At 44.1% G+C, this 18406-nt stretch overlaps 1 protein-coding gene across 2 annotated transcripts in view; it reads left to right on the plus strand.

Moving 5' to 3' along the window:
• Positions 1-18406, plus strand: part of LOC126175765 (DNA oxidative demethylase ALKBH2-like) — a 160065-nt gene that overhangs the window by 98608 nt on the left and 43051 nt on the right. For both annotated transcript variants that reach the window (XM_049922737.1, XM_049922746.1), the window contains exon 2: positions 9700-9901. In XM_049922737.1, the coding sequence (XP_049778694.1) occupies positions 9700-9901 (202 nt within the window). The remainder of the gene's footprint in view (positions 1-9699; positions 9902-18406) is intronic.

Here is an 18406-nt window from a genome sequence, read left to right on the forward strand (position 1 = left end):
AGAAAGCATTTAGGACAATCTCGGAAGATGTTTTCTGCCTACCACCGGTTTTGAACAAGTATTTTTGCCAACATATCGAGGGAAGGTTGAAGTCCCCACCAACTATAACCGTATGAGTGGTGTATTTATTTGTTACGAGACTCAAAGTTTCTCTGAACTGTTCAGCAACTATATCATCAGAGTCTTGGGGTCGATAGAAGGAGCCAATGATTAACTTAGTTCGGCTGTTAAGTATAACCTCCACCCATACCAATTCGCACGGAGTATCTACTTCGACTTCACTACAAGATAAACCACTACTGACAGACACAAACACTCCACCACCAATTCTGCCTAATCTATCTTTCCTGAACACCGTCTGAGACTTCGTAAAAATTTCTGCAGAACTTACTTCAGGCTTTAGCCAGCTTTCTGTACCTATAACGATTTCAGCTTCTGTGCTTTCTATTAGCGATTGAAGCTCAGGGACTTTCCCAGCACAACTACAACAATTTACAATTCCGACTGATCCTTGATCCAAGCACGTCCTGTATTTGCCATGCACCCTTTGAGATTGCAGCCCACCCCGTACTTTCCCGAGGCCTTCTAACCTAAAAAAACCCGGTCCACGCCACACAGCCTCCGCTACCCGTGTAGCCGCCAGCTGAGTGTAGTGAACTCCTGACCTATTCAGCGGAACCCGAAACCCCACCACCCTATGGCGCAAGTCAAGGAATCTGCAGCCAACACGGTAGCAAAACCGTCTGAGCCTCTGATTCAGACCCTCCACCCGGCTCTGCACCAAAGGTCCGCAGTCGGTTCTGTCAACGATGCTGCAGATGGTGAGCTCTGCCTTCATCTCGTAAGCAAGACCGGCAGCCTTTACCAAATCAGATAGCCGCTGGAATCCAGAGAGAATTTCCTCAGATCCAAAGCGACACACGTCATCAGTGCCGACATGTGCCACCACCTGCAGCTGGCTGCACCCTGTGCTCTTCATGGCATCCGGAAGGACCCTTTCCACATCAGGAATGACTCCACCCGAAATGCACACGGAGTGCACACTGGATTTCTTCCCCTCCTTAGCCGCCATATCCCTAAGGGGCCCCATTACGCGCCTAACATTGGAGCTCCCAACTACCAATAAGCCCACCCTCTGCGATTGCCCGGACCTTGAAGGCTGAGAATCATCCTCTGAAACAGGGCAGGCAGCTGCATCTGGCTCAGCCAGAGACAGTACCTGCGTCCAAATACTTTCATTCAATATGATACACTTTTGATTGCTGCACAGGATTAGCCGAGCGGTCTGGGGCGCTGCAGTCATGGACTGTGCGCCTGGTCCCGGGGGAGGTTCGAGTCCTCCCTGGGGTAAGGGTGTGTGTTTTTCCTTAGGGTAATTTAGGTTAAGTAGTGTGTAAGCTTAGGGACTGATGACCTTAGCAGTTAAGTCCCATAAGATTTCACACACATTTGAACACTTTTGATTGCAATCTTTTGGAACTTCTCTTATAGGCTGTAGCATACGAGCTTCACATAGCTCGTGGTCATAGGTGGAGATTAAAACAAGCCTCTGCTCGCAAATATGACTTCTCAGCGTGGCCGTTTTACAGTGTAACTGGTCACGGGACAGAAGGGCGTACTGTTATTTCGCATCATCAGTCAACAAGCAGTTTTTCTCAGGCTCTATATAAGCGAACGATTTCTTTGCATGATCATACTCCGCGGGTAATGGCAATATTCTATATAACGTATATACGTTACTATCCACTAAAGGTACATTTACCACACAACTTAACGTTGTGCCGGCAAGAACACGTCTATATCTATTATATGAAGTGACAGATACCCTTGGTCCTTCGTGAGATCAACGGGGAACTTATTGTCTGTTAAATCTTCTTTTATCAGTTCTAAATACTTGATCACCTCTACGGGATTAATCAAGTGTGGGCCTAATAGACCTTTCTACGCGTTCACTATTGCAGAGACTAATAAGTCGTATTCCTCCCGACTTCACTGAACATACCAGTAATCCGCATTGTTTGCTCTGTAATAGTTAAGAGAATCAGGGCATGTTGTACCTTCCTATTAGTGCTATTCTCATAATCCTCTATATGCGTACTCAGTTTTCTTATTCCTTCTGCAATTCACCCCTGTCAGTGACGCTCTCACAATGGTCACTTGTTCTTTGGACAATCGTAACAGCTCTCTCTGCTGTTCCTCGAGTACGTCTATCTTGGCTTTGAAGAATGCCGCATCTTCGTCTAATATGCCAAACAATACCTTACTTGCCTCCCCTATAAAATTTAATATTCCTCTTTTGACCCTCGGTCGTTCACGCCTATCCAGCTGATCAATCAACTCTTTCGATCTAGAAATTTTACTCAGATGCTGTTTCACCGTTTGCTGTACATTCGCGCACTATCCAGTGCTTAACTTTGCCCGACTCAGCTTACCCATGCAATGTGTTACCTCTCTATTGGCAACCACTTGCGTGTCCTCAAATTTATCATGCAGTTCCTTGAAGTTAAAATAGCTCACCACTCTCCATATTGTACTGTGCAAACTCGTGCTGCCCTGATTTTTTTTTAGAAAATCCCAGGCTCTGACTGAAATTTTTGCACTCGTACGTCTTGCGGTGGCGCTTCTCGTCCCACGAGGCTGATCTGCAAGACACCCCCGACTATCACTGTCACCCACAGTGCCTTCATCCTTGGCATCTGTAATAGAACAGTACTTGTCACTCTTCTGCTCCTTTGGCGCCTGCGGTCCTTCTTCCTTTTACATCACGTCTTCTAATAGAATGTCCACATTTCCGTTCAGTAAAATTCCTTCAGCCTATTAGCATGCACTTTTATACATTTCTTCCCTTTTAGCCTAATTACTACGTTAGGTTCTTGCACATCAACCACAGTAAATGGCCCTCGCCATTGGCTATCTAATTTCTTCGATCGTCCCCGACGCACGCTCTCGTCATACAGCAATACGCGATCTGTCTTTCTGAATTCCCTCGGGTTTTGTGTTTTGTCATAGTTATTCTTGTTTTTTTCTTTGCTCACTTGTGTTGCCTCACGGGCATCTTGGTGTAACATTTGTAGTCACTGTCGAATCTCCGTCACGTAATCATCATAATTGTAGATTACGTTTGCTGGTTTCTTTTGAAGCCATCCCGGCAAATTGCACTTCCTGCCGAAGAACAATTCGAATGGTGTGTATTCCGTGGTACTATGAGTAGTAGTATTGTACACAAAACATGCGAATGCAACCCATCCGTCCCAATCTGCCTGGTCCTGGTTCACATAGCGTCGCAGCATCTCCGTCAGGGAACAGTGTGTACGTTCTAGCGCTCCATTGGACTGCGGATGGTACGCTGTCGTATGTATTTTCTCTATTCTCAGTAATTTGCAGACTCGTTTGATGGTGTCGCCTATGAAATTGCTTCCCATGTCGCTGAACAGAGCTGTCGGGATCCCAAATTTTAAAATAATGCTTTCCACCAATTTTCGTGCAACCGTATCAGTGTCTTGCCGAGCTATCGGTTCGGCTATTACAAAATTCGTGAGAGAGTCTTGAAAAGTCAAAATATATTTGTGCCCAGACTGGGTAATGGGTAATGAACCTACTGTATTAATATCACAGCGCTCAAATATAAATTCTGGGGTCGGAGTTAGCTCTAGTGGTTGCTTAGTCTTAGCTTGTGTGATCTTGTTCTTTTGGCAACTTTTGCATGGCCTTATGAACTTCTCTATGTCAGCTTTCATACCCGGCCATGTATAGGACTGTCTTATTCGTTCATACATCGTTCCCATTCCATGATGGCCTCCTATGGGAGATACGTGCATCTTCTTTAGAAATGCCAATTTATCCTCTGCACTCAGAACATCATCTTTGTTTATCTGGGATGTGTTACTGCCTCTGCTTATCTCGGTTGCGTCAGCTGTCTCTTTGGGGTCTTCTATCTCATCTGTCACCTCCGTCTCCACTATCTCGTCGCTATTCGATTCCTTAACTGCGGTCTTAGTGGCGACGTCCTCTCGTTTATCTTTGTGCCTGTCAGTCTCATTTGTACCCCTCTTTGTAACCTGCTGTGTGTGTTTGTCGCCGTCTTGTACACTCCGAATGCGTGATAGTGCGTTGGCCACGAGATTTTGTTTTCCTTCCTTATATATGGTTTGGTAATCGTATTCTTCCAACTTTAACCGAAGCTTCATTAATCTTGGCGATGGATCCGTAATGCTACCTAACCACATCAGTGGTTTATGGTCCGTGAGTATCTTGAACTTCCTTCCAAAGGAATGCGGTCGGAAGTATTTGACTGCCCACACTATGGCAGGCAACTCTCGCTCTATTCTACTGTAATTCAACTCCGCTTTGTTGAGAGTATGTGATATGTATGCAATTGGTAAATCCTTCCCCATTGGACCTTGACTCAAATATGCCCCTAACGCGTACTTACTGGCGACAGTTGTTAATTAAAACTCTTTAGTAAAGTCTGGATACTGTAGTATCGATGGCTTGGTTAAGTTCTCTTTCAATGTTTGAAACGCCTCTTCCTGTGCTTCCGCCCAAACATACAGAACTCCTTTCTTTAATAGTTCGTTTAGGGGTTTAGAAATTTTGCTAAAGTTGCTCAAAAATCTTCGGTTGTATCCGATCATGCCCAGACAACTTTTTAAGTCAGCAGTTGTCCGTGGCTGCGGATACTTTTCTATTGCTGCTACTTCAGTGGGATCAGGTTTCAGACCTTCCGCTGTCAAAACGTGCCGCAAAAATGTTACTTTCGCCCTTTGGAATTCACTTTTGTCGACTTGCAATTTTAGGCTTGCTTTCCGTTAGCGATCAAATACTTCCTCAAGTCACGCTTTATTGGCCCTCAAGTGACGCACCCACGGCAACAATGCCGTCAAGGTAAATGAGCACTTTATTTTCCTGTACACCCGTCAGTACAGTATTCATTAACTGTTGAAATGTGGATGGAGCCGTCTTCAGGCCCATCGCCATTCTATTATATTCATAATGGCCTGTAGGTGTGCTAAATGCCTTCTTTTCTCGATCCCTTTCGTCTATCAGGACTTGATAGTATCCTTTCGCAAGACATAGGCTTGAGAAATACTTTGCCTTCCCTAGGCTATCTAGTATTTCATCAATTCTGGGCAGTGGGTAAACCATATTCAACGACATATCATTTAATTTCGGATAATCGACAACCGCTCTCCACTTTTGTGTGCCGCTGGCATCAAGATTCTTCGGTAGTAATAACAGAGGGAAGTTAAATGGACTGGTACTCGGTGATATTATGCCGTCATCCAGCATGCCATCTATCTCCTTTTTCAGTGCTTCCTGTTGTGTTTGGGGGATTCGGTAAGGCCTCTGATTTATGACCGTCCCTTCTGCTTCAGGTACTAGTGAAATCTGGTGCTTCACTACAGTGGTGTAGGTGAGCGCGTCTCCCGGTAAAGACATCATTATACGCCAAACACAACTCCTGTATGCCTTCTTGCTCTTCTTGGTTTAAGTGCTCTATACGCAGGTTTTCTTTCAAAAAGTTCTGCCGTAGTTTTCTCCCGTCTTTCTTCCCCTGCGGCGCACGTCGAATTTTACAACTGCTCGGTGGCGAAATTCGTTCCACTAATACCTCCAGCGCAATAAAATGGACGTCTTGTTCCCTGGTGTTCATCACATTTGTTATGCACATCCCGTCTCGGATAGTCACTATGGCTTCTGGTATATAGACTGCTTCACTCCCTAGTTTTCTTGTCACGCGAACTTTTATAAATCTTTCTTCTCGCGGCCCGATTCTTATTTCTTCAGAGCCCTCCGGGGCTGGAGACAGGTTGCTCTTACTCGTCGTGACCTTACATTGATTCTTTGCTCTTCCGGGTGGCCATTTACTTTGCTTAGTTTCATTTTCCTTTGGTTTCGTACAACCCTCTTGAGATGGCGCAGGCGGCAGCCGGCTGACACGCCTCGCTGTGTGTTTGTCTTGACCAATATCTATCTACGCGGAATGGGCCTCTATCGACCGTTTGCGTTGCAGCAACTTTTTCTGTCCATGCAGTGACCTTGGGCGGCATCTTTACAAACAAGTAGGCCAGCTCTTATCTACAATATCAGTATAGAACTGGGGATTAGCGAACATGATGTCATTATAGCAACTATGATTATAAAAGTTAATAGATCAGTCAAGAAGGCTCGGAGATTATTTCTGCTAGATATGGAAGATAAGCAGTTGTTAACATCTCATTTACACAGTAAATTGACATCATTGAGTTCAAGCAAGACAGATGTAGAGAAATAATGGGAAAAGTTTAAGCATATTGTAAGTCGTGGTCTGGACAGTTATGTTCCTAGTAAGTGGATGAAGGATGGAAAGACCCACAGTAATTTAGTAACGAAATTTGTTAGATGCTGAGGAAGCAGAGCTGTTGCACTCTAGGTTCAAAAGGGGACGCACAAACGACGACAAGTAAAGGTTAGTTGAGACTCATACGTTTGTGAAAAGATCTATGCTCGAAGCATACAACAGCTACCACCGTCACACCTTAGCAAAAGTTCTGGCATAGAACCCGAGAAAATCGCTAAGCGGGTCTAAGGCTTCCATTCAGTTCCTTGTTGACCAGTCTGGTGTGGCAGTTGACGATAGTAAAGCGGAAGCCGACGTTTTAAATTTCACGTTTAAGAAATCGTTCACGCGGGAGAACCGAAGAAACATACCGTCATTTGAGCATCGGACGAACTCCCGTATGGACGACGTATAATAAGCATACCTGGCGTGGAGAAGCAACTGAAAGATTTGAAAACATAGAAATCACCAGGTCCGGATTTTACAAAGAATGCTCTACGGCATTAGCCGCTTACCTAGCTTGCATTTATCTTGAATTTCTTGCTCAACACAAAGTCCGAAGCGACTGGAAAAAAGCGCAGGTGACTCCAGTATTTAGGAAAGGTAAAAGAACGGACCCGCAAAATTACATGTAGCAATATCCCTTACTTAAGTTTGCTGCAGAATCCTTAAACACATTCTCAGTTCGAATATAATAAATTTTCTTGAGGCTAAAAAGCTTATGTCCACGAATCAGTAAGGTTTTAGAAAGCATCGCTCGTACGAAACTCACTCTTCTCACATGACATACTGAGAACTATGGAAGAAGAGCAGCAGGCAGGTTCCATATTTTTAGGTTTCCGGAAAGCATTTGACACTGTGCCCCATTGCAGGCTGTTAACGAAGGTACGAGCATGTGCAATAACTTCACAGATATGTGAGTGGCTGGAAGACTTAAATAATAGAATCCAGTGTGCAGTGTGTTGCCATCCATGGCGAGTGTTCATCAGAGACAAAGATATCGTCAGGAGTGCCCGATGGAAGTGTGGTAGGACCGCTGTTGTTCTCTGTATACATAAATGATTTGACAGACAGGGTGGGCAGCAGTCTGCGGTTGTTTGCTGTTGATGGTGTGGTGTACAGTAATGTGTCGAAGTTGAGTGACTGTAGGAAGATACAAGACGACCTAGACAAAATTTCCAATCGGTGTGACGAATGTTAGCTAAACTTAAATGTGGAAAAATATAATTTAATGCGTATGAGTAGGAAGAACAAAACTGCAAGGTTCGGATACAGTATTACTAGTGTCCAGCTTGATACAGCCAAGCCATTTCCATACCAGGGCGTAACGTTGCGAGTGACACGAGGTGGAACGAGCATGTGAAAACTGTGGTAGGGAAGGCAAATGGTCGACTTCGGTGTATTGGGAGAATTTTAGGAAAGAGTGGTTCATCTGTAAAGGAGACCGCATATAGTATGCTGGTGCGACCTATTCTTGAGTACTGCTCGAGTGTTTGGTATCCGTACCAGGTCGGATTGGAGGAAGACATCGAAGCAGTTCAGAGGAGGGCTGCTAAATTTGTTACCGGTAGATTCGAACAAAACGTAAATGTTATGGAGATGCTTCGGGAACTTAAATGGGAATCCCTGGAGGGAAGGCGGCGTTCCTTTTGGGAAACACTATTGCGAGAATTTAGAGAACCGGCATTTGAAGCTGAGTACCGAATGAGTATACGAGAAATCAGAGTGGCATACAGTCACTTTTCCCCCTCGAATGGATCAGGAGAGGAAATGACAAATAGTGGTACAGAGTATCGTCCGCCACTCACCTTACGGAGAGTATCTATGTAGATCTACATCTACATTTACATTTACACTCCGCAAGCCATCCAACAGTGTGTGTCGGAGGGCATTTAACGTGCCACTGTCATTACCTCCCTTTCCTGTTCCAGTCGCGTATGGTTCGCGGGAAGAACGAATGACAGAAAACCTCCGTGCGCGCTCGAATCTCTCTAATTTTACATTCGTGATCTCCTCGGGAGGTATAAGTAGGGGCAAGCAATATATTCGATACCTCATCTAGAAACGCACCCTCTCGAAACCTGGACAGCAACCTACACCACGCTGCAGAGCGCCTCTCTTGCAGAGTCTGCCACTTGAGTTTGTTAAACATCTCCGTAACGCTATCACGGTTACCAAATAACCCTGTGACGAAACGTGGCGCTCTTCTTTGCATCTTCTCTATCTCCTCCGTCAACCCGACCTGGTACGGATCCCACACTGATGAGCAATACTCAAGTATAGGTCGAACGAGTGTTTTGTAAGCCACCTCCTTTGTTGATCGACTACATTTTCTAAGGACTCTCCCAATGAATCTCAACCTGGCACCCGCCTTACCAACAATTAATTTTACATGATCATTCCACTTCAAATCGTTCCGTACGCATACTCCCAGATATTTTACAGAAGTAACTGCTACCAGTGTTTGTTCCGTTATCATATAATCATACAATAAAGGATCCTTCTTTCTATGCATTCGCAATACATTACATTTGTCTATGTTAAGGCTCAGTTGCCACTCCCTGCACCAAGTGCCTATCCACTGCAGATCTCCATGCATTTCGCTGCAATTTTCTAATGCTGCAACGTCTCTGTATACTACAGCATCATCCGCGAAAAGCCGCATGGAACTTGCACTATCTACTAGGTTATTTACATATATATTGTGAAAAGCAATGGTCCCATAACACTCCCCTGTGGTACGACAGAGGTTACTTTGTCTGTAGACGTCTCTTCATTAAGAACAACATGCTGCGTTCTGTTTGCTAAAAACTCTTCAATCCAGCCACACAGCTAGTCTGATATTCCGTAGGCTCTTACTTAGGTTATCAGTCGACAGTGCGGAACTGTATCGAACGCTTTCTTGGAAGTCAAGGAAAATGGCATATACCTGGGAGCCTGTATCTAATATTTTCTGGGTCTCATGAACAAATAAAGCGAGTTGGGTCTCACACGATCGCTCTGTCCGGAATCCCTGTTGATTCCTACAGAGTAGATTCTGGGTTTCCAGAAATGACATGATACGCGAGCAAAAAACATGTTCTAAAATTCTACAACAGATCGATGTCAGAGATATAGGCCTATAGTTTTGCGCATCTGCTCGACGACCCTTCTTGAAAACTGGAACTACCTGTGCTCTTTTCCAATCATTTGGAACCTTCCGTTCCTCTATAGACTTGCGGTACACGGCTGTTAGAAGGGGGGCAAGTTCTTTCGCGTACTCTGTGTAGAATCGAATTGGTATCCCGTCAGGTCCAATGGGCTTTCCTGTGTTGAGTGATGTAGAGCTGTGTTAAGCGAGTGAGCGCTGACGCCTTACTGGCTGTTGATGTTGTCGGCAGGGAGTTGGAGCAGCTGGCCGGTGCGCGGCCCTCGTGGCGCAAGGTGACTGCGGAGGGCCTGGATGTGGACTACACGCGGCTGCTGACACCTGCGCTGGCTGATGCCGTACTGCACGAGCTGGAGGCTGGACTCACTTACTTCACAGGAGACCTGGCGCGCGTGCGCGTCTTCGGCCGCTGGCATCCCATCCCGCGACAGCAGGTACCGCATTGCACGGCAGTTGCCATCGTTCTCAGGCGCATACTGGTGATATGCTATTCATAGTACATGTTTTGTTTGATCAACACTTCACTTCCTCTAGTAATCCATGCGCATTTATTAAACATATACTTACTTCACACATACACAACATATCAATTTTTGGCTGGGACAATGTTCTCATCAAAGGATGTTGCCCCAGAAATAAATTTATATGGTTCCTATCCCCTAGTCCCGAACAAGGTTTTCGGGAGGTTTCCCTTGGTTGCAGGGCGTATGCCAGATCTGGTAAGCCCTTTCATTTATTTCCAATTGGTTCAAATGGCTCTGAGCACTATGGGACTTAACACCTGTGGTCATCAGTCCCCTAGAACTTAGAACTACTTAAACCTAACTAAACTAAGGACATCACAAACATCCATGCCCGAGGCAGGATTCGAACCTGCGACCGTAGCGGTCACGCGGTTCCAGACTGAAGCGCCTAGAACCGCACGGCCACACCGGCTGGCTTCCAATTGGGATCCCCTATCTGCCCCATTAACAGCTCGGCTGAATAGAACCACGACTCTCCAATGGGCTGGATCTCGAACAGCCCACTTGACTCCTAGAAATGGAGAACAGAAAAAATGATTCGCATCAGCTATGCTCAGAATGGTTGATTCGTTCTGTGGGAGGGAGGAAGGAAGGGGGCAGAAAGTTTTTCGTCAGAAATGGCAATCATTGCAGCAGTTTAAAGCCAGTGTTGGCTGGAGTCCTGCAGGGCTCTGTTCTGGGACCTGTGCAGTGTTCAGTGAACACCAACGACATTCCCAAGCAGGCGGGAAGGGAAATCACACTGTGTACTGATGACACTGTGCTACTCAAAGACTGAGACAACCTAAACTTTATCTACAGAGACATCTGGACAAAATCAGGCAGTGGTACACTGTCTGGAAGGTGAAAAGGACTCCTAAGAAGACCCAAACAATTACATTCACCTCCAATCTCAAACTAACAACTCACCGTTGGTGGCATAGACTTCACATAGTATGACTCGGGCCGTTACCTTGGTCTTACCGCACCCAAGAGATTGAATTGGAGGTGGCACATAAGCATTGTGGCCAATAAGGGTTGGGACCTATATTACCAGTTGTACCCCATCTTCAGGAGTAACGCTTTATCAACAACTTGAAATTGACTATCTGGAGGTGCAGGCGTACTTCTGGCCATCACGTATGGTTCGGAAGCGTGGTCAATGAACGCCGACACACACTTGAAAGGACTGCAGACTGTTTGCAACGAAGCATTACGAGTTAATAAAAGGCACTCCAAAGTACACTCTCAACACACGCATCAGATAGCACTTGGGACAACCTATCAAGGGGACTGATGACCTCAGATGTTAAGTACCATAGTGCTCCAACCTATCAAACCAATCAAAACATACGGTGAAAATCGATGAACTTTCTGTACGTAAACTATTACAACTATTACTTCATCACTCAACCCCGTAAGTTCATTAGGCCAAAAACCACCAAATTCGTTTCATAAACATTTACAGATGACCCTCGCACAATACTTTGTGAGCACTCACACGTTTACATACTACTCCAACAGTAATAGGATACACAGTTCATGCATCTCATTTTTCGCATCTTCTGTAGCATAGCTAGAAGTCGGAAGGACATGATGCCCCGTAGACCTTTTTGCTACTTTGTCTGTCAGTACACATACACTTTCCCTGTACTGGCCTAATTTCCTTGGAGTAAATGCCAGTCTGATACACTGACAGGAAACTAAATGATGAAAATGTCTTGATTTTCCAGTCGTATTACAACGCTGAGACACCGCGACGGTTCGACGAGTGTCATAGTCAACACCTTTCAAAGAAATGTCGAAATATTGCTGATATGACTGTAGGCGACGTGGTCTTCTGATGTCGGCGGATGCAGTGAGTAGAAGGGCGGATTGTTCGACCGGAAGCTGGATCCGAATTTCCGAGTTGGCATGCTTCACCCGCTCCGCGTACTGTCCCCTGCTGGCCGCCTTCTCGGTGTTCAGCCCGCTAACGCGCGATTCCACGCCATAGTTGACAACCTTCGTCCCTATCGACAAGATTCTCTTCTATCCTTATTTCTATAGATTCCTTTAATATGGTTTGTCGGCCAGAACAATTTTGTATTATCACTACTGATTTATCTGTGTGTGCGCCAGATGTAAACGCCTTATGTGTTCCTCGCAGCGTTTCGAGATACAGAATCGGGTTTCCCCTGTGTGTTGGCGCCCACATTCACGTATGATACTTTTAGTGAGCCCTTCACATATCCAAGAATGCCTTTTTTCCTCGGTGGTGATCAATGATAGTGTAAGTGTCTCATTTTCCGAGAATCCGTGCGATTTCTGCTGACGGACTGGCGCTCTTGGATCTTCCGGATGCAGCATTTGGAATTCAGTGCCAGGAAATCAAATTCCTAAGGCTTACAGTACTATCTTCAAAAAAGGAACTTTAAAACGAGGTCTTTGAAAGTAAGATTTCCGAATGCTGTGAAGTACAAAACATTTAATTTTGCAAAATAGACGCCAGAAGCAGAGGGTGCAGGGTACAAGTTTCGTAATAATGAAATCTCCGGTTCGATTCTCCTTAGCTGCAGCTTAATTTTGCTATGAAATCTCTAGTTCGATTCTCGTTAGCTGCAGCCCAATTTCACTTTTATTTAAATTCTATATTCATCATTAATTACAAATGTTAAGCAAATATTAAATCATAACTTTTTAAATAAAAATACCGTCTTTTCATTCATACATGAGAAGTGCGTTTATGGTTAAATAAAAAAAAATTCTACATAAGTGATACTGTTCAGTATGTAGAAACAAAAGAGTACTTCATTTTCTATTTGATGTTACACATGTTTAGGAAATTTTAGTTTATTGTCAATACTCTCATTTTCTAACGATTAGTAAGTAAAAATAGGATATTATTTTTGTAAAAAATTGTAATTTAATATTTGTTAATTATAATTTCTATTTGTTGATAAATACAGAATTTAAATAAGCGTAAAAATAAGTTGCTGCTGACGAGATTGGAACCACCTACTTCACATTTACAAGATTTTCACCCTAAACTCTCAGCTATCGCTGACAGTGAGTCATGTGAATAAAAACGAGTTGTAGCCAAGTCTTGCACAATTTTAAGACTTATCAAAGTTGTATGTGAATTAACTTTTAGGTTCTAAGATGCCAAGATGTATCTTGGCTTTACCGGACGGGATGCATGTAAGCTGTAAACAAAGAGCAGAATCTATTTTTCACACCAAGGTACATCCAGGTTGTTCGTAACACGGTGGTGGGGCATGCTAGTTCTTGAACACAGTCCGCCAGCCTGCGTCATGGCAACGTTCCTGCCGGTCACACATGAGAAAAGTTATCGATTCGAAGGGATGTTAGTAGATGTAAAGAGCTGTTACGGTTTAAAACTGAAAACGTGGACTTTTTAACTGTGGAATTAATACCTGTACGTGATGAAATACGTGGAGGAGCCTTGACTTCACGAAAACGAATGGACATACTTCTTCGTTGTGTGGGCGGTCCTGGATTTCTGACTGGTGTGACCGAGGGTTTTGGAGCATGTGAAACAGTAAACGATGTTATGGATCAGATAGTTTCCTTTTAACAGCTCACGACTGGATTAGATTTCCGTCTAAAATACAGGAAACCAATACAGCTAAGCTAGAACGGCAAAAAAATATTTCGACTGCCAACTGTTAAAGGGGGCATTTGATTGCACCCAAATAGAAATTATAAAACCAGCATTACAAGACGATGAACACTTGAATCGCAAAGGTTATGCTGGTGAGAAATGCAGTACCTTAAGTGCAGAACGACCTGGTAGAGTGCGTGGTGCTGTAATATGGAGGCGTAGCCCAATTAGAAATAAAATTTCAGGGTACAACTGGGATGCCTGCACACTTGGTGACTTAGGGTATCGAATATTTCCATGGTTAGTCTCTCATTTTGAGCAAGCAAGAAATTAAACCAGCGCGAAATGCCGATCAGCGTCGATTGAATTTGGTCCATGCCAGAGAAAGAGCAATAGTGGAGAGAGCCTTTGGTCAACTGAAGAAACGGTTCTCAATCATCGGCGACTGAGTAAGAGTTTCTTTGGAGAGAGTCCACAAACTAATAGTAACGTGTGGTGTACTTCACAGCATGTCTAAGCACCTGAATGATCAATTTCAGTATCATTTGGAGGACAGGAAAGTGATAGTTCTGATGAAGACGAGTCTACCGACAGACAGCTGTAAAGCAATGGAAGCAAGGTTCGTGGTGAACAGAAGCGGCAGCAAATGCTCTGATTTTTTAAGGTTTTTTTATTGGCTTAATTGTGTGCCATATAAGCAACTTGTAAGCAATGTAGTTATAAGTAAGTTACCTAATTACAAAAAAAAGCAAGGAAAAATGTAAAGTAGTATGTTTAGTTACTTATTTTAGACAATAAAGAAAGAAATGGAAAGGATATGGTAATACGAAAGAGTAACAGCACAATGTTTACGTCTCACACTAATTAGTTTGAGAAGATTTGTCCTGTGCAATTTTTTCTAGCTTTTTCTTTTCCCTCTCTGTGTGAAGGTTCTGTTTCTCCAACTGTTTCAAAAACACAAATCTCTGAAGTATGGGTAAAGACAAGTTACCTGTTTCTGCACTTTCGTATGCAGCAAGGGCTTTCACTCCAGGTAGAATATATGTTGAGGGTGCCAGTGTTGTTGTCGCAGGAGCAACAACTGGCCACGTACCTACGTATTGACGTTTCCCTCTGATCTTCATTTCTATCGCAGTCTTGAGCAGCATTTAATACGTGCTTGACACCAACCGTAATAGCTCCTGAAATCTTTCTAAAAACAGTATTGTCTTCCTGGGAGGGCAATACCAGTAAACGCTTTTCTCAGTGTTTATAAATTTATTTGGTTTATTTCTGTTTCCGTCAGGTCGTTTTTCTTTTTTATTTGACTCTTAATATTACTGAAGAGTTTATTAAGCTGTGCAACACTGTACTGTTTTCCAGTTCTGTAGTAGTATTCCTGAGCAATAGTATTTCATCCGTTCTTCTTTTGTGGCACTACCTTCGGTATTTTAGATTTTTGTAACATAATCGTGTATTCAGATAGCAAACTGATCAACATTGCTCTGTGAACAGTGGTCTTATCAACAACATCACTTTCACTGGGAGACATATCGATAATTGGGTCTTCAACCAGTATGAGCTGCGCGTCAGGATCCCCTCCACGCAACTAACGTTTGATGCGAGTGCAAAGGGTCGATAGATAGGCGTGGAAGGTGGTGGGCAGTCACAGAATAGCTGCGATTTCTCGCGAACGCTGACTCACCGTGAAAAACAAGATGCATCTTTCCGTTGGGTTTTATCAACCTGTGTAGAATGTACTTTCATTTTTCGACTGAGCTCTATACCTAGATTTACCATCGAATTATTCATTTCAGAAATAATAGGTGCTGAATCTAGATCCTAGAGACTACACATCACTCAATATGTAGAAATGAGAAACAGAGATCGGAAATATTCTAATGTTAAAAGAGGATTTATTAGAGTTTCTCTGATAATTGCGTCGTACTGTTTTATGAAATCAGAATCCGGACAGTGTGCTTCAAACCCTATAAGTATGAAGCAAATTGGAGGGGAGCAGTAGGTGAGGTGCCCTTGTGAGAATTGTCCCCTGTAGGAAAAATAGCGGATCTTTTGTCTCCTCCTTATTCGTACTGGTGCGCAGCACCTTTTCTTTTTTCATCGCACTCTTAAGCTGGACCTCACTGCACTAGATTTGAACGAACACTTTCTGCAAGTGGGGTGCGTCAGCTGGAGGGCTTTCCTCGTTGCAAGCAACGCGCGCCCTGTCGATTGGGTGGTTAGCACTGTAAGGCTCTGCGACTCGACCTTTACAGATAGGGGTCAGAGCAGGTCTTATTCCTGCACTGTCAGCCATTAAAACTGCGACCCAGGGAGGATAGCAAATAACGACATTTTACCTACAGTGCATTTAGAGTATAGTAGGAAGAGTACATTATTATATTTGAAGGTGATCTGTGCGAAATTTAGTATACAGAGCTATTACCTTTAGTAACAATGGTAGCTCTAACACGGCTGGGCATAGAGTCGAGCTGTTGTCATTACAACTTTATACAACACTCTAGCCGAGAAACCAGGCATTGCTCGGGTCAGAATATATGGCATGACTCCTCTTTCCTCTTGTGTTTCATTCCTTCGAGCAAGTTTTCACATAAGAGTGTGTGAACACAGTTTTGTCCTTTGACGTTTTGTCTGGAAATGAAATTACGTAAAGAGTAATATCTAATCTTCCACAGCAGCTAATAGAAGTACGATACGGATTCTACTCTCGAGTAATGATGCGACGGTCTAAGGCGCTGCAGTCGTGGACTGTGCGGCTGGTCCCGGCGGAGGTTCGAGTCCTCCCTCGGGCATGTGTGTGTGTGCGTGCGTGTGTGTGTGTGTGTGTGTGTGTGTGTGTGTGTGTGTGTGTGGTTTTGTCCTTAGGATAATTTAGGTTAAGTAGTGTGTAAGCTTTGGGGCTGATGACCTTAGCAGTTAAGTCCCATAAGATTTCACACACTCAATAATGCGAAAGAAGAATGAGCGAAGTGATTGACGAAAGTGTGCTAAATTATGAAGAGGATCGTAGTCGCTAAGAATAAGAGAAATGTTTATCCGAAATCACTGTAGCACAGTGTAACATAACAGTCGGGACACTCCGTCTGGTTTTTGTTACACATAGGAATAGCGGCGCACCAAACGACACTTCTGGGTACGTTATCGGATGTACGAGAATACTGTCCGCACGTACTGAAAAATGACGTTGCATGAAACTGTAGATTAAGGGACAGTTTATTTATTGTTCTCTTGTAACATATGGATGCTTACTGAAGCATGTCATTTTCCTTTAATGACAAAAAAATTGGCATAAAGTCCAGAAGACCTCACCTTTAACAGTTATGTAGGGCTGGATGTGTAGCGAACGGAACTCCGTGTTGATAAAAAAATGTCTCTCACAGAATTTCGTCCGGCGAGGGCGAGAACAACCGGCAGAAAAAGGTCGTTAACGAGTGGCAATCTGACAACACTGTAACCACAAGTATGTTAACTACCACTGTCAGCAAACATCAGCTGAGCTGTAAAGTTGGTGCAGTGCGTATAGTTTTGGGTTAGCATGCAGGAGGTCGATGGCTCGATCCTGGGTTGAGACATATGTGTTTTTATTTGGCAAATGTACTCCAGGTGGTACAGTATCTGGCCTCTTAATCGTCAACGACGATTCCAGTGGGTCCTCTAGAAAACATTTGCACTTACATATTACATTCGTAGAAATGAAAGATTGGTCAGCTTTGAAAGAAGCCGTTTTCACCTCGAGGGCGTGAATGTATTCGCACCACTTCGTCTATCAGATGCGAAACCTGTTTTCTTTGCACCCTCCTCCAATGGTCCCATAGATTAGTACCAACTAGTATTCTTGCCTCGTTCAGGTCCATTACATTTCATTAGGGCGTTAAGTTACCAGTGGGACTAGCAACGTACTTCGCGAATAATGTCCAAACTCGGTTACTATTTGTATGTGTTATCACCATGGTCCCACTAATTATGTCTTTCAACAGTGAGTCTGGTGACAGCATGCTGTTTAGTAGATTATTATTATTATTATTATTATTCTGTCGATGAGATTGTGAAAACATCACTTCTATTACTGTTAGTGAAACAGTGTAATTCGAAAGGGGACCTCAGATGTTAAGTCCCATTGTGCTTAGAGCCATTTGAACCATTTGTAATTCGAAACTGCACATTTCAAAATTAGCGGTGTCGGGATGAATCATGCAGAACAATATCTGCCAGAGGGGTAATGCACCATAAGTGGAACAGCGCGCATGACTGACGGCATGTTTATACTGTATGCGCTCTCCACCAGACAGGGACTAGTTTCTAGCGGAATAACGCGCCCGTGACGGACTCCAATGTACATGTGTATACGTATCGAATTTTCTCATTGTAAACCTCTATACCAGTGTGGCAGAAGGATGGCACTCACAAACGATGAATATGTATATATGTTTCTAGTCCTTGGTACATCTTATAACCGGACTGGTGTCGCCGCTCGTGAATTTGGTGCTAGACATCATCGTCAACGCCATCCAGATAAAAATGTTTCGTCACCTGGAGCTGCGCCTTCGAAAGTCACTATCGCGTGACGGAGGTCGTCCACGGACTCGCCGTACTCCAGCTACTGAGGAAGCTATTCTGGAGGACATACACCAAGAACATCAGCGTAGTACACGCAGCGTAGCAGGGCAGCTGCGTGTCTCGCAACGCACGGTCGTTAACGTGCTTCACAAGCACGGGCTGCACGCCTATCATTATGCTTTCACGCAACACGTGCATCCTGCTGATCGCCATCGCCAGGTATCATGCGTTCCTCTCAAACTATCTGCCTGATGCGCTGGAAGATGTTCCGCTAC

The sequence above is a fragment of the Schistocerca cancellata genome, chromosome 1 (genome assembly GCF_023864275.1).
Source record: "Schistocerca cancellata isolate TAMUIC-IGC-003103 chromosome 1, iqSchCanc2.1, whole genome shotgun sequence".
NCBI classification, from domain to species: Eukaryota; Metazoa; Arthropoda; class Insecta; order Orthoptera; family Acrididae; genus Schistocerca; species Schistocerca cancellata.